The sequence below is a fragment of the Euprymna scolopes genome, chromosome 6, assembly GCF_053919585.1.
Source record: "Euprymna scolopes isolate OS-2025 chromosome 6, ASM5391958v1, whole genome shotgun sequence".
NCBI lineage: Eukaryota > Metazoa > Mollusca > Cephalopoda > Sepiida > Sepiolidae > Euprymna > Euprymna scolopes.
Genome location: NC_136487.1, coordinates 30010173 through 30035339, shown reverse-complemented (window position 1 = coordinate 30035339; position 25167 = coordinate 30010173). Strand labels below are relative to the sequence as shown.

The following is a 25167-nucleotide window of genomic DNA, read 5'->3' as shown; positions in this document are numbered from 1 at the left end:
TTTTGGAACTTTTCCATTGCGCCAATTTGCGCCACAGCAACGCGTGGCAGGGTACAGCTAGTCATTTATAAATCAAAAGTTATCTTATGAGATAATAGTCTTGTGCATTAATTCCGTATCCATAGCTCTAGGCGTACACTGCTTCTATATAAATAGATACACGCATATATACAGGGTGTAACGTTAAAAGGGTCGCCCCTAAAGACAAAAAACATCACAGCTTTATTTTAAAACTTTTATTGAAAAAATCAATTCAGGTTACTTGATTATGTAATAGAGCTTGATTATGTAGTAGAGTTGACATCTATTCAATGTAATCACCTTCAGTCGCAATCACCGCCTCGATACGGATCCGGAACTGAAAGCTTTCTTTTTCTACAAGCGCCGGCAGGATCTCGGCGAATACTCGGCGGATGGCGGCGATCAGGCTGACTTTGGGGTTATGGGAGGTTATGTTGATGATGTTCTTGACCAAATAAAGTACGCCAGCGCGTTCAGGTCGGATGAGGAGGAAGTAATGAGAAAAGAGTACAAAGTCGTAGCACTCCTTCTGAGACTAAGCCTGGGTTCATTTGAACTTTCGGACCGGCGTCGTGTGTTTCTGCTACACAAAGGGTAAGCCAGGGGCCATCTGATTGCACTAGGAGATCACCACACTCTTCAGCACATGCAGGTAAACTTTGGTGTTGACTTTCAAGCTGACTCCGAAGATGTGAGGTTTCATGATGTGGCCCACACTTAAAACTACACCAAAACCATAACCGTGTCCGGAAACATTGTTTTCATCACTCTGCGCACGTCTCTGTTATTCGTAATAATCCAACGATGCATTTAGACGGTGCTAGCAATGGTCATAACTTGGATCGGTAAAGAGAATGAGTGGTATAGCGGCGCATCTTCGATCGCACTCGTTGAACATTGTATCACTTTCGGACATAATGGAAGGCTCTTATCGCTCTTGGGATTTGTGCACCACTGGCCAACTAGTAGATGGTCTGAAACAAAAAAGAAAACAAGTTTTCATCAAATGGAAATAGAATTATATATATATATATATATATATATATATATATATATATATATATATATACCTATACATTCGTTTTTCTTTTGTGTATGTTGATATTCATATTAAAATCCCTCTTTTCTATGTATTTAAAAAGAAGATACAATGTTCTTATATATGGGCTGTGGAAATGCATTCACTAGCAAAAGATCTAGCAAATTTGCATAATCTTTTAAACATTCATTTTAATTAATTACTTATTAGGTTTTTCGGTTTTCTTATGGGATAATCATCTGGAATTAACTATTACGTGTAATTATATTTATGCAGATATTCTACATGATTTATACTTGCAAAATATTTGCGTAAAATCTTTACAGTCAACAAAAAATTGTTTCCATATATTTTTATGTATACGTATATATTTTTGTTTAATCAATTTGTCTATCTATCTATATATCTATAAAAGTGTACGTGTGTGTGTCTGTCTGTGTGTCTGTGTGTACATTTCCCTATGCAATAACTGTCAATGTTGTCTACAGACTCGAAATTTGATATACAGAGTAAAATCTTTGTGATCGGTTTTCGGCCATAAATTTGGTTCTTAAAGGGTCAACGTTCAAGGATTTGATCTTTGAGAATTCTACCAAACTCTTCAGACAAGTTTGGGTATAAACACTTGAAATTTTAGATATAGGTTCCTTGGACATGGATCTAACTTAATAACTTGATTTGTGCCCAAAACAATAAATGTTAAGTGGTCATAATAGAGGTCAAAGTTTTAAAAAAAAATCTGCGATCTCTACCAAATTACTCAGAAAATTTCTTGTCTAAACATTTGAAATTTTACATAAAGGGTATTCAGAGATAGGGCAAGCTTTTTCATCGGTTTGGGTCGAAAATTTTTAGTTACCAATATATAAATGTATGCATGTATGTATGTTTGCATGTCTGCCCAACACTTTCGACAGAGGCAAAATATTTTCTCAAGATCAGTATCGTTTTGAAGATCGCCCTTTCGGACAATAAATATCGAAAAATTGGCTAAAAACATTAACCTTAAACTGGGCACTTTTCTACAGGGTAGGGTCGCTTTTTTCGCCGATATTTTTAAAGTCATCCTATCCTTTTGATTGTCTAGTCTAAATTTTTAAAAATATCGCTTCCGGTTTGGCGGTGGTCGTAACAGCATAGACGTAAGGTTTTTTTCCCCGTTTTTTCCTCCTTTGGGTTCGAGCTTGCCTTCCAACTACAACATTTTTTTTTGCTCTACAAACACATCCAAACACCCGGGCAACGCCGGGCTGAAAAGCTAGTATACCTATAAAAGTGAAAGTGTGTGTGTGTGTGTGTGTGTCTGTGTGTGTAAATTTTCCAACGCAATAACTCTGGCAATCTACAGACTTAAAATTTGATGTACATGCTACTGAGATTTGGTAAAATCTTCGTCATCGGTTCTCGGCCAGAAATTTTGTTCTTAAAGGGTCAAAGTGTAAGGATTTTACCTTTGAGAACTCTGCCAAACACCTCCGACAATTTTGGGTCTAAGCACTTAAACTTTTAGATATAGGTTCCTTGGATATGGATCTAAAACTTAATAACTTGATTGGACCCCAAAACGTTAAGGGTTCATAATAGGGGTCAAATTAAAAAGAAATTGACGGCTTTTTTTTAATCAACATACACCTCCAAACACCCGGGCAACGCCTGGCTGAAATGCTAGTATATATATATATATATATATATATATATATATATATATATATATATATATATACAGTAATTACCATATAAAGCGATGATGATAGTTACACAATTTTAATACTGTATCTTATAATTTTTAGTCAAAGCAAATGGAGAATTGATGTACATGGAACGCCACCAGTCGAATTTAAATCGAGAAATGTAAGTATATGAATGCGTTTAATGAATAACAACGAGAATAATGACACATTTACAAGTAAATAATAATGAAGGCAATTTTTTTTTCAATTGAATAGTGGGGAATTCTTAAATGCCCTTTGAAGATTACTGCCAAATTTAGACATTGTGGAAATTTGAATTATGAGGGCAAATACGGCTGTTGTATTAACAATTTAAATTTCTGGTCATTTAAAATCAGATATAACTAATGATATGAATAGCATGTTCACTTCATTACATAAGCATAATTAGAAGTGTCATATGAATTTGAATAAAAGTATGGGTATTTCAGTTTTGTTAAACCATGAAAAATCTTTTTGAAATTTGTCCATCTTGACGGAAAGCTTAGATTTTGAATGAATGAAAATAAGCATAGTAATATAACAACGTTGCTAATAAAAAATATTGATGTTTTATCTACTGAATACGTGTTGGAAAACTGATTAATACGTTCATATGTACGGATGCTGCCTGGAATTGGTTTAATAACAACACAGTTAAGGTTGAAAAGAGTACATACTACATAAGACACGTTTTAGGATTAATGGAAACTATATTTTATTATTATTATTGGTTATGAATGAAAAACACAGAATTTTAAATTTAACCAATATTTCTTCTCTTAACTCTATTGTGTTATGTACCATCCTCCATTTTTTTTTATTCCAACAATAGTCTGCCAACATTCCAGAGTCTCATTTTCCTTTAAAACGTTTTTCTATCATTGAAATATCTTGATTAAATTTCTCGCCATGTTCATCACTCCTATCACTAGGATTGTCTGCTAAATTCTCGAAAATGGCGATTTTGAAAGAAAATGTATTTTATTCGACCAAAAGAAAAAAAAAGCCATAAATGGATTTTTCATGACATTATGCATATAAAATGGCCACAGATGTCCTGTACTTTTTAAATTTGTTCCACAGTTTACTGTCGAAGAAAGAAAACTGCTAATACTACATTCGTAAATGGCGACATTAGGGTAAATTTGATTATTTGAAACATGTATTTGTGGATTTGCTTATATTTTTGCATATAATACATAAGGAATTACATGTCATATTTATTAACCGGTTTTAATTATTCATCAGCAATTGGAAAAATAGAAGAAATAAAAAAAATAAAGAATACTTCAGCCTGATGATATTAGCTTTTAGCAGGAGAATTTCAAAACATTATATCCGATCTAAAACAATAAAAACACACCTTTAATATTCACTTATACGCCCTCCTCATATTTCTAATTCTTTTTAAACTCTCGAACGATTATTGTTATCTATGATGATGCAAAATGTGCCTTGAATAAATGTATCAATGCACGGTCTGAATCATGAAGGATTACACAACGATGCTTTCCGTTAGGGCAAATTTTGATTAAAAAAATGTATATTCCATTGAGAATTATATCTAATATCTTAGGTTTTTTTATATTTCTTAATCGCTATACTTTTTTATAAAGTTTTTATATGAATTTTTGCCTTGTCATACTACACTTTTATAACGATTATACTGTTTATTATAAATCGGAAACGTTACACTATGTATGGGCAAACATTAAAATAGGCTTGTGTAATGTTTAATGAAGTGTCTATAAAGAATAAATATTGTTGCCAACTGTGTTACTGTCTTCTTGTAATAAAATTTTAACGTAAATCAAATAACATCAAACAATAAAGATTCTGATTTTTACTGGATTTCAATAATTCGTACATCGAATACTGTAAACATTTCATTAATATCTGACTTAATTTAGTTTATTGGTCTCAAGTATAAAATTAGAATGAAGTATTTAACTTGAAATAATAATATGAGGTGACTTAATTGACGTTTTTATATAATTTATAGTATTTCGAAAAAAATTCATAAAGGTTTCGAATGGAATACTCTTGCAAGAAATGTTTTAGAAACTAGATCTGCCAACTATTATTTTGGTGTAACAGATCCATGACATTTATACACAAAACCACGTCGTTACGATTATTATATTGTGGTTTTAAGTAAATCGAAATGCTATATTTTTATAATTATGAAAACCTTACAGAATTTCGTTTGACAATTATTCATAATTTATTGCCTTACAAGGAATTTGACGATGCGACGTAGTGGATATATGCGCTCTAATGAACACTAATCCGTTTATATTCTTTTATTTCTTTTCCAGGTCGAAGACCCGAAAGTTTTACCTAATTACTATTTCAGAGATGATTCGCTTCTCATATATGACATAATCAGCAATTATGTCACGGACTATGTTCATCTTTATTATGGTAAGTTTTTTTCTTTATACTACATGTAATAGTCATGTATTCAAAATAGAATAAATACTGCAGAACTAGTTTATCATATAAAACATTTCTGAAAGCATAAATTCAATATCACATAACTGAAAATGTATTTTGTTTCTAGGTTAAAAAACGAAATTAAAAAAAGCATGACATATTCTTTACAATATATCCTAAAAATCCAGTATATCTTATTTTTAACGCGAAACAGATTTCTAAATAAAGTTGTGTTCATTTTAAAGAATCCGAATATTTACTAGACAAAATTTTAATGGTTTATGTATCTAAAAAATTTAACGAAGTTTAATTAAACAAATCTACAAACCTTACGATTATTATTGTTTAATCTTGTAATTATTTACACGAATTATATTTTCATTTATAAGAATGATTTAATAATTAAACAAATTAAAATATATTTTCTTAAATATTGTATAAAAATTAAATTACAGAATCCCCATTAAATATCATCCTGATGATTCCAAATGATGTATAATATAGTAAACACCTTTTAATTTATTTTTCTCTGCAGGGTTCACCATCTACTTTTCTCTTTTCATATCGTTTATTGTGGTTTTGTGTAAAAACAATGCCTGCGTAGTACGGGATTAAATTATTTTGTTAGATTATCAAACGTTATATTTTATTAGCTGTGTATACTCAGCGTTGCAAGGCTAAAACATATAGGTTTTAGTCACATATTATTCATTATAAACCGAATGTCATAACTTACGATTTTCCTGACAGTAGATAACACAGCCATCTTCGCCTATAAAATTAAACAGAAAATAACTGTCAAAGCTTAAATAGGAAATAACTCTCATAGCTTAAATCAATAAACTTCTGTTTGTAAACGTAAATGCTGGCGGTAGCAATCATAATTTAAAATACATTAAATAAAATATAAATTAAATTAAAAAGAAATTGAAAAAATCAACTTCATAATATTTCTAAATAGAATTGATTTAATTGTTCTATTGCTACAACCAATTAATAATATCGAACTAATTATTTAAAAAAAAACATTACCTGCTCTGATATTATCCTCGGTCTATGTATGAGAATTCCTTCGGGACTGAGACAATTTTCCTTCGGGATCGAGACTATTTGTATTCTCATTAAATTATTAACTAATATTAATTTTATTGATTTTATTATTATTACTATTATTATTATTATTATTATTATTATTATATTATTATTATTATTGTTGTTGTTGTTGTTGTTGTTGTTGATTTTTGTTTTTGTTGTTGTTGTTGTTCGTCCCTATCCTGTGGGCCATCTTCATTGAGGAAGAAATGAACTTTACTCACCAGTAGTTGTATTATTATTATTATTATTATTATTATTATTATTATTATTATTATTATTATTATTCATAACTATTAATTACATTATTTTTACCGTTTAACAATTTAATTTCAATTCTATCATACATATTTAAATCAATTGCGTCTCATTTTTGCCGATTGAATTAAACGCTTTTACGTTGCAACATTAAAATATATTAAAAAACACAATCTTCTTCCACAAAGGGCTAAAATAATTCACGTGAACTTTTTCGAACATGGTTGCTAGGAATGAACGCTGTCGACACTACAAATTTCCAGTTCTTTCAACAGTTTTCTTTTTCATTTCGATACTTGAAATATAAAAAATAACAATAAAAATATTAACTACAAAAAGTAACATCGTTTTTCATGCTTCAAAAAACCCTCACAATCTTTAAATCACTATCCTATAGCATACGTGGACTTTTAACATTATATATATATATATATATATATATATATATATATATATATATATAATCATGCTCGTATATAAATATATAAAGTCTGTTTTCAGAATAAAGTTGTGAGACATTTTACCCTTTGTAAATATTAATCAAATTATGAGCAAACAGAAATATGATTTTATTATAATAGATATTTGTATAATTACTCGTTAAAATATTTCCAGAAATATAAGCCCCCAAGAAATGTATCGTCTTGCCTCGCTTTTGAATACGGTGAAAAACATTAATAAAGCAATTTCCATATATGCAAGATGATAGTAAAAACGTTTAGTTTGTGTTATTATTCCAAATAACTAAATTCGTAAAGGCAAGAATTAATTGTGAAATAAAAGTTTATCGCTAAGAGTACTTGTTTACGCCATATCACACTTGTTCAAATTATTACATGCCAAATCCAACTATTTTGTTGAAACAATTCATGTTTCACGTTCTTGATTCGTACAGTGATTCATAATGTGCATTTATGGCTGAGGAATATTATACAGGTTTTTGTCAAATTATATTTACCCAATATATAGAAGCCCATCAAGTATTTGTATACCAGGTCTCACTGCTCTTAACGCCCCCTCCAATAAAACAATATAAGGAATTAAAAAGAAACCTTTTTGAATTTTGACATTAATCTAAAGGATAGCAATATGACCCGGAGGGACGATAAATTAAGGTATATTTTGTAGAGAAATAAAATTCCTTGTAACAATAATTTAATACATCTTAAAGAAATATATTTCATGCTATTTGATGTGTTATTGCAAATCTTTGAGCAAAAAGAGAAGAGTATATATTTTAACATGTCCGAGCATATTGTTTTTATTAATTACTTTTGTACGAAACAAACAGCACAGAGAAATATTTTACCCTTTAAATTTACATTAAAATTAACACAACAATCAAATCGACTCAATAAAACATTATTTTTTAGGTCATATGAAACAAATGTCGGTCATAATTGTTAAAAAATTGAGTAGGAAATTGCTTCATGAAACTTCCTGACATCTCTGCCGAATTTATGCTATTTCTTAACACATCTTTTCCTTAACGTTTGTAGATGATGTTGGTAAATCCCTTTTTACTATGATACTCTCCTTCAAAATGTCACAGGTGTTTTAATTTTACAGACATTTCCGCTATTTCTCCTCTAAAACAGAAAAAAGCGATAAGGAAATGTGTCCTTCAACTCTCAATGATACTATACATATAATGTGAACATTATAAACTGTTATACTAATCCAACGATAAAAATAAAAATTGTAAAATATAATCTATTCCATTCAATTAAGTGTTATATCATTACCATTAACACGACCTACATATTTTCAGTGATATCGATATACCAGAGAATATATACATATATATATATATATATATATATATATATATATATATATTCACGTATATATGTAGTAAGTTATGAAATGTATGGCAATCACGTTACTATAAATCCTCCATCCTTCGCTTTTCATATCTAAGGCATGCAATTTATTTTACCTGGTGATTTTATATACACATGTGAAGTTTAGCTAAGTTTTGTAACCAATCAGATGATTTGTTATTCCAGAACAGATTATGTTTTCATAAGCCAATAGCCGGGCTTCACTTAGACTCTACTTCCTATTCTATTGTTTTGATGATACCATACTGGGATGAAACGCCTACGATTTTACGCACGCACACACACACACACACATATATATCCATATCCATCTATATATATATATGCATCTATATATCTATCTCTCTCTCTCTCTCTATATATATATATATATATATATATATATATATATATATATTGTGGAAAGATAAAGTAAAATATGCGTTAATGATTTCTCTCGCGTTTAACAAAATATTTTATTGACATAAATGTTATTCTATGTACAGACGATGAGAAGATATTATGGGATGACTGGGAGATGCAAAATTGGGCGAAAGATTTGGCCCGAGACAAATCGGAAGGTGGAATTGGTTTGGGGGTAAGTTTACATCCTTATTTCTTTTCTCTACTAACACATTTATGACTAAACTAATTTGATAACGTCTTTAAAATAAGAATTCGACCAAGAGTAAATCTAGCCGAACGAATATTAAATTCCCACAGAAGAAGTCAAAAGGTGATCTAAGAAAATAAATCCAATTTTTTTATGTCATATTTATATCTCATGCATAAATATCATAGGATTTAATACCATAACATTTCACAATAGTCACTCATTACCTGATATTGTATTTGTTCTGAACTCGGGAAGCCGGCTTCATTCTCAGTAGTAAGCTTACAGGGAATATTACATTCAGAAGAGCTTTCCAGTCGCATGTATATCCGTGTCATGGGAAAATGATACACGCGGCCTTGAGTTTCCAAATGGTGAGCCATCTGGTGCTGACCACGCAAGACGTCCCTCAATTTCTGTGATCTAATAAGAGCCCGCAATTGTGCCGTATAGTCACTTAAGAGTAATAAATAAAGCAAACACTTTAGAAAGATGTTAATAGTTTCCATACAAACTATAATAAATCCAATATTTAGAAAAATATGAAGGCAATGTTTATGGAGTTGGTACAGGTGAATATGACGGCGCTCTATTAGTGGGTACAGATCACCATCGACCCGCAAATATCTCTTTGTCGATATTTAAGTCTGTAATTAAGAAATTCCTTAAACAATTGCCTCCAATTTTTATATTCCGCCCGAATAAATCAGAGGGAATTGCAAACTGTATTGTTATGATGACTGAACTTATGCATTCTCAACTTGAATATTTCACCTCTTAGTTGCAGATATGGACGGTGTGAGACTCTAAGAAAACAACCCCGGTCATGGACGTGCGTCAGAAGCAGAGATGCGTCATTGGATTCCTCTGTGTAGAAAAAAGTGAACCGATCAATATTTACCGTCGCATGTTGAAGGTTTACGAAGCTGATGCAGTTAGTGTCAGCACAGTGACGAGATAAGTTCGTCGATTTAAGTGTGAAAACACAATCGTGAGTGACAAATAGCGATTCAGACTTTTGCGACGGAAGAATCGTTCATCGCAGGCAAATAAAATGAGAATGATTATGATTGTGTAAAAAAATAAATTCTAGAACGTAGTTTTAATTGTACTACTCCTGTCTTCGTAGCCCTTGAACGTTTCAGTTTTTGTTAAAAATAAGAGGCTTTACTTCTCGAACTACTATTTTATATGTAATATTGTTTTGTTGTTCTTGTTTTTGTGTATTGAAGTTATGTTTCACTTGTATTAAAACGAATGTAATTAAGCAAATATTCTTTACATTTCCAGGCATATTGTAACCGATAATTTTTCTCCACTTAAATAGACAATTTCGCAGTTTACAATCCCATCTAACTTAAATAATAAGTCAATGCTACAGTAAAGACAAACTCGGTAAAAAAAAGAAGAAATTATGCTAATTTATTTAGAGGACATGAAAACTTTATTTACAAAACATTTCCACTGTGTTATAAATCCAGACTTATTGCATGTCCAATTATTGCATATATTTAAAAAAAAAAAAACATTTAAATAATTAGATTTATTGAATTAAACCTGAAACTCTACCATTCGTTAATTTATTGATGTCCTTCTTTCAAGGCGGTAAAACTTATTTCAACAAATCCTTACGGTTAATATGACTTAAATTCTTTCCCAAAGCTCTACTAACAACTGCATATTTCCTTTTCACCTTGTACGTTATATATGCTATTATTTTATTTCCATCATATTTGCTTTGAAACGCGTGTTCATTGTTAACATTAATATCTCTGAAAACGATACACATGCAAAGAAATATTGTCGCGCCGCCAAATGGAACACTTTTCACTAAGTGACCCCCCCCCAAATCAGCCCACCCACTCCCTTCTGAATAGATAGCATCTCGGTATCACAAATTCCATTCGACCGACGGGGGCGAAGGGTAACGGCCCCCGTGATTTTAGCCTCGAGTGTCCAAGAAAAAAAAAACAAAAGCTAAGTAAAATGTTTTACTGTTTCGCATGTAATTAAGCAAATATTCTTTATATTTCCAGCCATATTGTAACCGATAATTTTTCTCCACTTAAATAGACCATTTCGCAGATTACAATCCCATCTCACTTAAATAATAAGTCAATGCTATAGTAAAGACAAACTCGGTAAAAAAAAAGGAAATTATGCTAATTTATTTAGAGGACATGAAAACTTTATTTAAATACGATACTTAATATAATCAGCCATCGAAAGGCAAATTTTTTTTAATAGGAAAAAATAGATAAAATAACGTTAATAAGATATCAGTGACTCCCCCCTACCTTGTAGACTGCCATTTCCTCTCCGGACACCTGTTCCGAACCTATGCTCTTGATCCATCATTTCATCAAAATACCAAGATGAGGGGCTCCTATGTCACAACAATTTATCAGTCTGTACAATTGACTGTAAACTGATTTCATCAAAAATTTGATAAGCTGTTTTAAATTTCCTCTCTTGACAAAATTGCCAACCAAAATACAAACGAATTTTCTTTTACGATAGAGGATAGAACTGAAGCAGTATACTTAATATGTGCAATACGTGCGTACTAAACTAAACCACCTTTGCTACCGATATATAATCGCCTATACTGAATCCTCATCAGCTCACAACTTTCTGCATCCTCAGACTCTTAATTTCCCAAATCTTATATCAGCAAAAGATCCTTCTTAATAGATACAAGAATTCTCCTGAGCAGTTCAACATCCAGTGATCATATATCTAATCCTCATGAAATTCCTTATATCACTTTGAATAGTACCTTAAATTTTAATTCTATCCCTAAGCTAAGTAGAACACCTCATAATACTCTATTCAACTACTTTTAAAATTAGATAAATCCAGTTACAATATTAGAAGTGCATCGTCCCTGACCTAGACCACGGACTTGTACAATAAACCATGAAACTATTGTACCTATAATTCGTCTCAAAACTGCAAAATACCTCTGCTTCTATACTAAGTACATCCTATAGATACTTTACCTCTAAGATGATTGCCTTGTCTGTTTTGCATGACAAACGTTTTCGTTTTTACTTAAATTCTCTTTCTCCTGATCACTAACAAATCAAACTGCTCTATTTCTCAAGATGCCACTAAACCTAATCCGTTTCACGTAACTTAGAGGGGCTCTTGCTCTCCGAAATTGACCCCAACAGACTCGTAAATCGATACCCGTTAACACCTAAAGATTTCCTAGGCATGCTCCTGATTATAACTCCTAACCCATAACTAAGCTTCTAAGTAAATACTTACTAGCCATAGTCCTATACATAGACTTAAAGTAATCTATAATGAACAGCAACCGTTAATATCTCTTTGTTAAGAGATAGTATCGCAATAATTATTACACAAACTAAACCAGTACTCATTGAAATACAAACTTCCGGATATTAAGAGAAAGGCGAAGTCATCCTCCTTCGTTGGAGTCTGAAGGCAAGTTACTCAAATTATCTAAAATTCCATGCATTCGTATACAATACTACTTATCCATCCAACTATATTTAACTATACTTACAGAATATGCAATAACCTATATCTATCAGGTATAACTGTACTCCATATCAAATGTTCTCTTGTATCTATACTGAGCATATCTTATCTTTCAGTCTTACTAAATATTTGGTTTGGGCACCAAATCATAATTTCTAATAGCAAGTAAATCATACTTTAACACTTTATCCTAATCCTAAACTTACTAAACCATATCTAACCATACATCCCTAAACTTACAAAACTATATCTAACCATGCATTAACTCGTCTCTCTCAATCCAATGCTGTTGCAAAAACTGCTTCCACTGCATGAAATTTTACCTATACCCTCTCCCAGTAAAAATGACAATGGAAAGCATAATAATGTCCTTTTTTTAACCACGTCTGAGGAGTAAAAATTTTTTGTAGAAGTTAACCTAAATGCCCGATTTTTTCAGGAGATATTAACTTAAATAACCAATTAATATTAACTACCCATGCGGGGTCGCAGAAATACCTGGATTAGGACCCAGGCGCGGGGCGAACCTCCTCGGAGCTGATGGACCCGTAGATCTTCCCATGTCATCCGTCTAGGAGAAGGAAAACTCTGAAGCTAAACCTAGGGGAGGGCGGCCTCTTCAGTCCTGGACGACAACCTTCCTAGAGCTGGTGACTCAAACAAATCACCGGTTGGCAAACCTAAACTGCTTAAGGAGGAGATAGGCTCTGTCTATCGCCCGGCTTTCATACTCCTTCTTTGCCTATTGGCCAGGCGTAGAGGTACTATCACAGGGACTCGTCTTAATCACCCAGTGGTTGACCTTGTTTCCTGACTAGGGCAATGAATGCCGCTTTTCCCCGCTCCCGCCACGTCCCATCCCCCTAAACTGGACACAGTGGGGTGCTTCAGTGCCATATATGTCGGTGCAGTTGGACTGGGCTGGCTTTGCCTAATGGATTGAGGGTAGCGGATTGACAGTTCCTGGCTGCTGTTTCCGACTGATAGTACAGGACCCTAATTCTTTGGTAGAGCTTAGAGCGGCTGCTCCATCAACAGTTGTAAAATATCGGGATGTTTGTAGTGCCATGTCGCGCATGGAAAGGGATCCTGCACTCATCCCCGGTGGGCTTTCCTGAGGTCACAATCCTGTGGGTGAGGACAGCTGATGGTCTACTTGTATTGCATGTCTTGTATTTTGCACAACTACTTGCCCAGCACTCCCTCACTCACTCACCCTAACTGAAACTTTTAAATAAAATGAAATGACAGCTCAAGCAAAAGTTACGTTTAAACCAGGACCAAACTCAAAGAAAACCAACCTGCCTCCTCCTTTGAGTCTTGCATTTACTAATATGCGCGGCCTTAGAACTAACTTAGATGATGTTGAGTCATTTCTCATCGTAAACACCCCGGATATCTTAGCATTAAGTGAAACTAACCTTCACTCCTCCATTCCCTCTAACCACTTTAACATTCCTGGTTATCCCCCACTCTACCGTAAGGACTCGGACAGACATATGCATGGGCTTGGAGTCTATATTCGTAACACCCTTCCCCTGACTAGAGAAATAAAACTAGAATCAGACGATCAGGCCTTTATGTGCTTCAGACTAAATATGCAACACAATATTAGCTACTTGTATTTTCTCTACCGTTCTCCCTCAAACCAAGATTGTACCCTAATAAACAAAGTCTCAGACAGCATAAATATAGCACTCTCCCTCGATACTAGCGCACAAATACATGCATTTGGTGACTTCAATGTCCACCACAGTAACTGGCTAGGATTCTCTAATCACACAGACGTAGCTGGTAGCACAACACATAGCTTCTCTATATCCCATTCCCTATCTCAGTTGGTTACATTTCCGACACGTTTTCCAGACCAGCAAGATCAACATGCCACACTTCTAGATCTCTTTCTGACAACGGTTCCCGATGACTGTACAACAAATGCCCACAGCCCACTCGGGAATGCTGATCACGCTGTGATAATAGTAAAAATCAGCCTAAATTCTCGCCCTAAAACTGAAGAACAACTACTCAAAACAACGAGGTATTATAAAAGGGCTGATTGGGAAGCCATCCGGGAACTCATCAGAGATGCCCCATGGAAAAATATCTTTACTCTTCCAGCGGAACAGTATGCAAATGAGACCACTGAATCGTTCAAAACAGCAATTGAAGCACATGTTCCCGCACGGAAATTTTATAGCAAGCCCCACTCTCCCCAATGGTTTACTTCTGTTTGTGCAACTGCCATTTGTTAAAGGCAGAATACGTTCCGCAGATTCAACCGACATAAGTCCAGCTCAAATAAACAGAAATTTATAGAAGCTAGAAATAATTGCAAGAGAGTTATAGAGACAGCTAAGACAGATTACTCTGAAACCACCTGAAAACGCATCGAAGCACAGAAATTAGGAACCCGGGATTTTTGGAAAATCTACAACAGCGTAGTAAATAATGGACAGTCAACTATTCCCCCACTACCAAACAATCATGAGGTTGATTGCACGGGAACTGACAAGGCTAATCTGCTTGCCAGTCAGTTTGCCTCTAACTCCACACTGAACTCGGTACACCACTCACTCCCTGATTTTCCTCTGCGAAGAGACGCCACACTAGACGATTTGAAAATCACCCCTTCTCAGGTACATGCTATTATAAAAACCTAGACACCTCAAAAGCATGTGGACCATATCTCATCCCGGCTGTGCTATTAAAAAAATGCTCTGCCGAGGCTGCTCTAGTTCTCTCCAAACTTTACAATAAATGTCTTAACGAATCTTGCTTTCCTGACTGCTGGAAAATCGCCTCTGTGGTACCAGTCATCAAGAATTCTGGTGAAAGAACTGACCCACTAAATTATCGCCCCATTAGCCTCCTCCCGCTTTTCGCCAAAATAGTTAATCAAGCCCTAGTCACGCACCGAACAGCTGTTAAACTCCTGACTGACAAACAATATGGATTCAGGCAAGCCCGTTCAACAGCAGATATCTTAACTGTAGTTTCTGAACGTATATACCGTTCACTGGACAAAACAGGGGAGGGTAGAGCGGTAGCCCTTGATATAGCTAAGGCTTTTGGCAGGGTATGGCACGATGGTCTTTAAAGGAAAATTAGATCATATGGAATCACTGGAAGAATTCATAATGTAATTAAATCCTTCTTAAGTAATAGAAAAATCCAAGTTGTCCTCGACGGTCGTACATCTAAACAATATGACATAAATACGGGAGAAACTCAGGGGTCTATCCTTGGACCTCTATTATTCCTGATATTCATAAATGACCTCCCTGATAAAATTGTTTCGGAGATGGGTATATTTGCCGATGACACTACTCTCTATAACAGATATGAGGGGAAAACAAATGAACACATATCCAAGAAAATGGCAGAAACACTAGAGGATGACCTCCAATCCGTAGTGGAATGGGGACAAAAATGGATGGTCACATTCAATGCTGCTTAGACTAAGCTTGTTTCCTTCAACAACTACAAGAAACCTTCTCTACCACCAATAGCAATGGCCAAGAACACATTGCCTCAAAGTACTTCTTTTCAACTCCTCGACCTAACATTTACAGGGAATATGAACTGGAATAGATACATTGAGAGCATTGCCAAGGCTGCTGCAAGGAAGGTTGCTCCCTCTACCGTGCTAGAAAACTACTTACGCCTGACAGTATCTTATACCTCTATAAGGCCACCATTCGCCCATGTATGGAGTACTGTTGTCACATCTGGGCTGGTGCATCTGCTGCTTGTCTCTCGCTCCTTGACAGGGTTCAAAAGAGAGTCGCCAACCTGATAGGTCCTGAACTGTCATCTAGGTTTCAGCCTCTGTCCCATCGACGAGATGTTGCATCTCTCTGCCTGTTCTAAAAATACTTTAATGGTGAATGCTCTGACGAACTGCAAACACTTGTACCTCATCGACGTAACTACCCCCGACAAACCCGACAAGCTACTAAGTCTCATCCCTTTACAGTCGAGATCCCTAGGTGCAAGAAAGCCTTTTACTCCAATAGTTTCTTCCCCAGAACTGCGTCTCTTTGGAACTCTCTTCGGGGATTCTGCTTTCCCAACTGCAATGATATGCAGAAGTTCAAGTGTAATGTTAACAAACATCTTTCTACTCATCTCCCTTCATAATGACCCCGCTAATTAAGTCCCTAATAGTAGCCCCCTGCTTCATAGTGGCACTGTGCCTTGTTTGGGGTGAAAATTGAATAAAAAAAAGAATATAATTTGCATGATTGTTTTATATTTCAGGGTGTTCCTGTAAGAAATGGAGAAGGCGGATTTAATACAATCGATGAGTTAATAATGGTCCTCTCAGCAGTCATATACACATGCAGCGCAGGTCATGCGGCCGCGAATTTCCTTCAATACGACGAATACGGTTATCCGCCGAATTATCCATCTCAGATACGTGGTAAAGTCATCAAAGATAAGGTATCATATTGTAATAGGTGTTCATTTCATAAATACCTTTTATGTCCGTGTGATTAAAAACAGTAGGTTTAAAACAAGAGACCGGTTGTCAAAATTTTCGAATTTAAATAATTGTAAAATCAGCCAAATCGGTTTTTGGAATAGTCATCTTGGAGAGCAGTGTGTCGCTTTTGGAGTTGTGCCTTTTGAAAGCAGTGTGTCGAATTTAACACCAAATATTGTTAACTGAAAGTTCAGAATCGTAAAAAATTTATAATTCAACCACAATGGTGATAAATTTACATTTCTTTAAAATTTAGAACGAATTTAATGATCTTAAACATAAATGACGCAGACATGTACTTTTTGCCGAAAAATCGTTGTTTTTTTTGTTCGTGTGTGCATATAGAAAACCTTTTATTTCGTGATGTTAATAATAAAAATGTTTCAATTGTCGTTCTCAACATCTATAATCGGATATATTTAACAAACATTTTCTTTAACAGTTAGAAAGAATTTAAAATTCTTAGATAAGAAGTTTAGTAGGAGTATATTCGTTTTTTATGGAAAAAGAAGATACAGCTCCTGCCCAGATATGGCAGCAGTACTCGATCCCTGGAGGTATTTGGCACCAGAAACCATATGGAAAACCTCTTATTTCTTGATGTTAATAATACAAATGTCTCCGTGGAAATTGTCGTTCACAACATCTATAATCGGATACGCATGTAACAACAATTTTCTTTAACAGTTAGAAGGAATTTAAAATTCTTAGATAAGAAGTTTAATTGTAATATATTCGGGTTTTTTTATGAAAAAAGAAGACGAGTTTGTTTTAATTTGGTGTGCTCACCGGAAACCGCTTCAAAACTATTCGGTATAGTTATATTACTAACAAATGGCCATGTTCATAGAAACATACTGGAAAATGTAGCTCTTGACATCTGGAAACGAAAATATTAAACAAAAATGTTATACAAATATGGAATACTTATGAAGATAAAAACTTTTTTTTACATTTGATCGTCGAATATTTTCTAATCAAAATATTTAAATTACATCGTATGAGGATATATGGTTCAATTTAATTCAAGATTATTGAAACAAATGAAAACATTTTGACCTTGAATCAAAAACCTTTCTTTTAAAAGGTAGATAAAAATAATTATGCCGAACCACATTAATGCTTACCGAATTTGTCACATATATGCAGACACGATGCATTTTATTTTCAGACTGAAATCTTCATTAAGCCCTAAAAGGGGGAAACTACTTTACAGAAAGCAAAGATTATTTTAGAGGTTTTGTTTTAGTTGATAATAATAATAAAATAGTAATTAACTAGCAGTATCCGTAAAAATTCCACGCCATGCCGAATATATTCACTTAACAAATATGTTTAGATAAAACTGATATTTTTCTCGGTGACGCAGAAAATTAGGTTTTCTAACAGAAAAAATAATAAGACGCAGCAACTATTAGTTTATTAACATTTCTATGCGGTTATTGTATTTTAAATATTTAATAAGGTAAATTAATACGTTAAATTAAAAATGAGGTAAATAAATAAATTAAATTAATAATTAGGTAAATTAATAAATTAAATAATGAGGTAAATTAATAAATTAAATTAATAATGAGGTAAATTAATAAATTAATAATCCGAAACTAATATTATGTTGCATAGTTTAATATAGATTATAAAAACACAGTGTAATAAAGGAATTTTAATTACTTCTTCAGTCCAGCACTAAGTGTGCCAGAATCTTTTTGGAATTTTTGACACCCCTAACACAAAACTGCGAATAAAATATAAACAAATACTCATCTCTCTTTTTAAAGTGGATTGTTTAGTTTCTTTTATGGAATATACTTCCAAAATAAACTATTAAAGTTGTTTTTTTTAAATGATATAAATATGATATTTTATTTTTTTTTAAAAAGGCTTACAAAGTGCATGCCGCCATTTTTTCCACGTAATGAAATGAATTGACTTTTAATTTTTTTCCATTTTTTCACTTGAAAAATCTATCAAAATTATTGTATTGGTTACATTTTTAAGATATTTGCAGGCTTAATGTAAAATGTTATGCTCTTTCCAAGAAACCGAATATAATATTCGAGACAAACGGTTTTTTTTAATTCACCCCCATTTTTTAAATGTCTATTAAAATGAAAATAATTTATTGTCTCACTTCAGATTTATATATCAGAAATTTAAGATAAAAGATCAATAAATAAAATAATCTAACTTAAAACAAAAGCAAAGGAATAGTTATGTGCAAATTTACCTGTACAGTCAAAAGTTTAAAACCTTTTTTTTTTAAATCACGTTAATGTTTTTTTTAAATATTGGATACTTATAATTTTTTCTATTTCATCCAATGTTGTTTCATTTTAGATATTAAAAAAATCATAAAAGAGAAATGAAATATTTTTATCAAAAACTCATGTATTTCTTAAAGAGAATAAAAAATGAAAAATTTGTCTATATCTATTTATAAAAGTAAACTTACTTATGAGTGAATGTGATCATTTTTCAAGTACGGTGACCCATGTGTACTAACTTTGACAGCAAACACATGTCAGAAATAAAAAGGGGAGATTAATTATGACGCTTTTAGGCCACCCTTGTTCTCAACTGAAAGAAAGGGAGACAACCCCGCTCTGTGATCATCTGATAAGACAATTTATAATTGCGGTATTTTTTTAATCTTTCCTAAAAAAATCTTTTATTTAATAAAGTACATGGAATATAAAATATAAATATGGCTGAATTCTTAACAATGAAGAATGGAAGTACCCATTTATTAGTATTTTTATAGGTACGTTATCTTTCGGAATTTATATATATTTATTATATTCGAAGTAAGTTAAAATTCGTTGATTCTCTTGAAAATTTTTTTAAAGAAAACACTATATTTTGCATATTTTGCTATTAAACCCGTTATTATTTTAAACTTTCGTCTTTGCTCCTTTTATTGAAGAAAAATTAGGGTTTAAATTATATTTTTCAAGTAGTTATAAACTTCGAAAGATAGTAAGTCTAATTATTCAAGCTTTTATCACGCATTTTTAATGGTGACTTCTGACACTGCTAGTCTAGCACTTCCTGGCAGACACTGTTCTTTTTTATTTGTCATGTTTCTTTCGAAAGTTCAATTTTTTTCATGGAACGTTTCGCTAACTTTTTCTTTCAATGAAAAGCAATTTCACGTCGAAATGACTACGAATTTTCTCCTAATATTAAAACAATTATAACGTATTATTAAAATAATATTCGGAAACAAGATTAAAGCAAAAGTAACTTTCATATTCTTACCCAGAGTTGCCAGATTGTAATTTTCAAAGCCAGATTTCAACTATGTTAGCATTTTTAAAAAGTATTTCAGTATTTGGCTTTTTTTAAAGAGTAACATACGAATTAAATAAGGAAGCACAAGGAGAATAGTATATAAATAACAATCGATAGCACATTGGAATATTTCATGTTGAAACTCTAAACAAATATTAATTGCGCCATTTGACTTAAATCTGTAGATTGTTTATTTTACATCTTTATATCTTTTATTTGTTACACATATTAAACAGAATATTTTTTTTTAATTTCGTTACAACAACTTTTCAGATGTTGTTTATGGTCGCCCAATAAAAAGACGCCAATAAAAATGAGACGAAAAAACAGTATTGGTGTTATAACATCCAAACAACATCCATCGATACGACACAGACAAGGATTTTGATACAAATTTTTTTTTTTTCGTTGTCGATAAAATGCCAACAGAAAATACGGATTCATAGATACTAATTTTTTATCATATTCACATAGTTATATGATGGCGCTGATGTTCCCGGAATAATTCAGCTAGGATGTCATTCTGTTTATTGTTGGCGGAGCTTCTTTCTGACCAGATCGTTTATTATAAATCATTAAACACTAGGGGCGTGCAGTTAAATGGTAGAAACTAATTGTTGTGGGGTACAAATCACCCCTATTTGAGTACTAAGTGGAATCAATCAGTCCTATGAATAACATGTTCCTCTCATACCACTTTAGTTGCTCCTGTATTATTTATGATAAATACATATTATGTTTTATACGCTTTACACTACTTGTGAGATTTTTCACTTGTAACTCCTAGCCCGGGTGTACAATAACTGGTTGACGAGCACGAATCAAGACCTTCCCGGATCAATCTAGAATAATTGCTAACAATAACTGGATGACAAGCATTCGGGCAACGAATTCACTCTAAAAATAAAACAGCCATTGAAAGACAGCATTTGACGACCAAAAAGATTCAAGAAAAAAGAACACACGCGGATATTCGAAATAATTTTTTCTAGACTCGGGGTAAATTCAAAACTTCAAAAGTATTTACTTTTCAAAAGTTCGGTGGCGAACGGGAAAAACTACTTGGCTACGTTGGGAAAAAAACATTCGAGCGTGAAAATCCACAAGTACGGGATAAAGAACACTTCGAAAAAAGAACAACAATTCTTGCCGAAAAAAGGATTTTACAAAGATGTCGTCAAAAAGCCTTATCTCAATGTTAAAAAAGCTACTAAAACAGAACCCATAAGACGAATTGCGTGGGGAATTATTATTACTGAATTAACGAGACCAAGTTATCAGTAAGTACAAAAAAAATTGTCGTTCTAAAAAGCATGTCTTGTTAATACGTCTTATCGTTAAAAGGAATTAGCGTTGGAAAAAGGGGAAAAACCCTGCAAAAGTAAATGATATATTTTATTTTATTGGCTAAAGCGAATATTTACACAAATTAAAAAAAACATCAGATTTTAATCCGATTAAAATAAGCGTTTCACTGGTCGACGGGACTGCGAGTCGAAGAAGAAAAAACACGATTTTGCGACGAACGACAAAGTGTTAACGAGAAAATGACATTCTTTTACGAACAGAAATCGAAAAGAGAAGCCAATATTAAATAAATGCTATAAACTCTCTTTCACAGATAAGTAACTTTTTTAAAGAAAAAAGAGGAAAAATATGTTGGATTAACAAAAAATTGAACCCAGTACCTACACACACGAAAATTTAAAAATGATAAACGAAATCTACTGCTTTCTGTATGAGTGCAAACGCCGAATTATTGTCTTAGAAAAATTGCCACACGAGGAAATAAATATATGAAAAATATTCGATAAATTACTAGGTACGAATTTTGTAAACGTTTTTTTTCTATAGAGTTAGTACTATAGGAAAAGTAAATCCATGAATTGGGTTGTTTTGTCATATTAAGTAATTTCATACCGCCCAAAAAAATCAAAATGGACGAGTTGCAAAACAAATTTTGGAAATGGTGAAATTCCAACAAAGTCAACAATTAGAACTTGAAAGAATGTTCAGAGAAGAGTAATTGGCAATACAGAAACAAAACGAAGAGAAACAGTTAAATTTAATAAAATATCTCGAAGAAAAACGAGGAAGCGAAAAGAAAGAAATGAACGAACAAATATTGGAAAAGCAGTTAGATTTGATGCAATTCTTCGGAGAAAACCAGGAAGGAAATAGTAAATAAATGAATGAACAAATATTGGAATTGAAAAAATTACATTTAGAGCAACAAAACCAGTCAGATAAAAAATGGATTTGATAACGCAAGATTTCGAGAATAAAGACAGCGGAGAAGAAACCAGCACGGCTTTTCACAAAATGCGATCTGATACATTTCACTATGCTCCCGAGGAAGACCTAACGTTTGAGGCATATTTCAGAAGATTTAAAGAAGATTTAAAGACATTGTTAAAATTGATTGCAGTGCATGGACTGATCAAAAGAAGGTTCGTTTATTGCTACGAAAGTTAGGTACATCCGAATATAATAAATTCGTGGACTCTATTTTACCAAGAAAAAGCAACAAATTGTCGTTTGACGATGCAGTCAAAATATTAATGGAGTTATACTGTCCAAAAAGAAGCCTTTTTCATAAAAAAATGGAATCTTACACGTGAGGAGAGGCAGGACTATACAACAGTTGCGTCTATAGTTAATAAGCACTGTGACGATTTCAAATTGTCGTCATTAACGGCGGACAATTTCAAATGTTAATATTCACACAAGGTTTGATAGCCACAAGAGACGCTGATATAAGACGTCGTGCCTTAAATAAATTGAAATTAGAACCTGATTTGAGGCTTCAGAAACTGGCTGAAGATTGTAAGCGGTTCGTGGCAATGACGCAAGATTCCTGAAACATAAAGGAAACAGGTATTGCTCACATTAAAAAGAATACGCTTCAAAAGTAAAGGACACCTGCCCGCCAGCAATTAGCAACCAAGAAGCAAAAAGAACTCTTCACAAAATTATCAGGATAGACAACATCCTAGGACCCCTTGTAGCAAATGTGGAGGACCTTATGTGTTCAATGCATGTCAGTATTAAAGGAAAATAACATGTGACTTATGCAAGCGAGCAGGGCAAGAGTAGCAAAAAGAACAAAAGTAGCAAAAAAGATCTACGTAAAAACTGCAAAAATGGATCCTTCACCAACAGAGAACATAAGAAAATATGTTACGGTGAGAATAAGAAATAAAGAGGTAAAACTGCAGCTCGATTCAGGATCGCGTTTATCAATTATAAATTTTCACACATGGAAGAGAATAGGAAAGCCCACGATGACAAAGACGAATAAAGTCGCAAGACCGGTAACTTGTGAAAGAATAAATTTAGAGGGTGAGCTAGTTATTAATGTGTCACTGAAAAGAACGACAAAAAGTTAAATAGTTTGTTCTAAGGAACGCAACATATTTATTCGGGACCGATTGGATTCAGAAATTTGAATTATGGGACTCGCCAATGAGTGATTTTTGTCACAAAGTCAAAACTTAACGACCGAAGCCGATAAACTCAAACAGGATCTCAAAAAATCTTTCCCACGTGTTTTCTCCGAAAAGCGTGGAGCTGCACAAAAATAAAGGCGAGATTCGAATTGCTGGACGAAGCAACAAATATTCAAAAAGCCACGAAGCGTACCGTTCGCTTCGAGGAAAAAAATTGAAAAAGAATTGGAAAGACTTGTTAACACTGGGATTTTACCCCTATTAACTATTGTGAGTGGGCAGCCCCCGCCGTATACGTGAAAAAAATCTAAAGAGAGTAGGTTATGAGCGGAATTTCGACTGGATTGAATGTGACGCTCAAGAACCATCACTACCCGCTACCAAACCCAGACGAGATATTCGCTAAGTTAAATGGCGGAAAATATTTTTCCAAAATAGACTTAAGCGAGGCGTACCTACAAATACCAGTAGAGGAAGATAGCTCGAAACTTTTGTGTATCTCAATGTACAAAGGCCTTTAAAAATTCAATAGATTAGCATTTGGTATAAAAGTACCACTTGCAATTTTCCAACAGGTAATTGATACTTTGCTAAGCGGTTTGGATTTCGCTAAGCGGTTTGGATATCTTGACAATATTCTTATGCGTAGTCAAAATGTTGAAAAACATAGAGATCATGTATTTCAAGTGTTTGACAGAATAAAAGAATACGGCTTCACATTGAAGGAAACAAAATGCGATTTTTTTAACGAATTAAATACTTGTGTCATATCATAGATAAGGACGGAAGGAACCCCGATCCAGACAGGTCTACAACTATAAAAGACATGCCAGAATCTTATAATGTAAGTACATTGCATAGATTTTTAGGGCTCGCGTTCATTAAGAACATGCATGAATTGCGTGCGCCATTGAATGTACTATTAAAAAAGGACAAAAATGGGACCGGACGCCTTAGTGCCAGGCAGCGTTTATAGAAATTAAAGATGTATTAACGTCAGATTTATCCCTGACTCATTTCAATCCGAAACAAGAGATTATTGTCGCAACTGACGCAAGTTCTTATGGGATCGGGGCGTACATTCTACACAAGATGCCTGATAGATTCATTAAACCGATCGCCCATATATCAAGAACTTTACTTTTTGCCGAGAAGAATAACTCCTAAATCCAAAAGGAAGCACTGGGAATCATATTCGGTATTACAAAATTCCACCGATTTTTACACGGTCTTAAGTTTGAATTGCAAACTGACCATAAACCGCTTATAACCATCTTAGGCTCTAAAAAAAGGTCTGCCAACTTACACAGCCAACAGACTACAAAGATGGGGAACCATCCTACTGAATTATGCTTTCAATATGGAATTTCTTACATCTGCAAAGTTAAGTCATGCAGACGGATTGTTGCGATTAATACCGAAATCAAGGGAAACGCT

General features: G+C 33.4%; 1 protein-coding gene across 1 annotated transcript in view; it reads left to right on the top strand.

The window, feature by feature from the left end:
• LOC145277601 (allene oxide synthase-lipoxygenase protein-like) overlaps nt 1–25167 on the top strand; it is a 111264-nt gene that overhangs the window by 77383 nt on the left and 8714 nt on the right. The window contains exons 11-14 of the mRNA XM_080129120.1: nt 2851–2911; nt 5091–5196; nt 8888–8979; nt 16765–16947. Coding sequence (XP_079985246.1) covers nt 2851–2911; nt 5091–5196; nt 8888–8979; nt 16765–16947 — 442 coding nt within the window. The remainder of the gene's footprint in view (nt 1–2850; nt 2912–5090; nt 5197–8887; nt 8980–16764; nt 16948–25167) is intronic.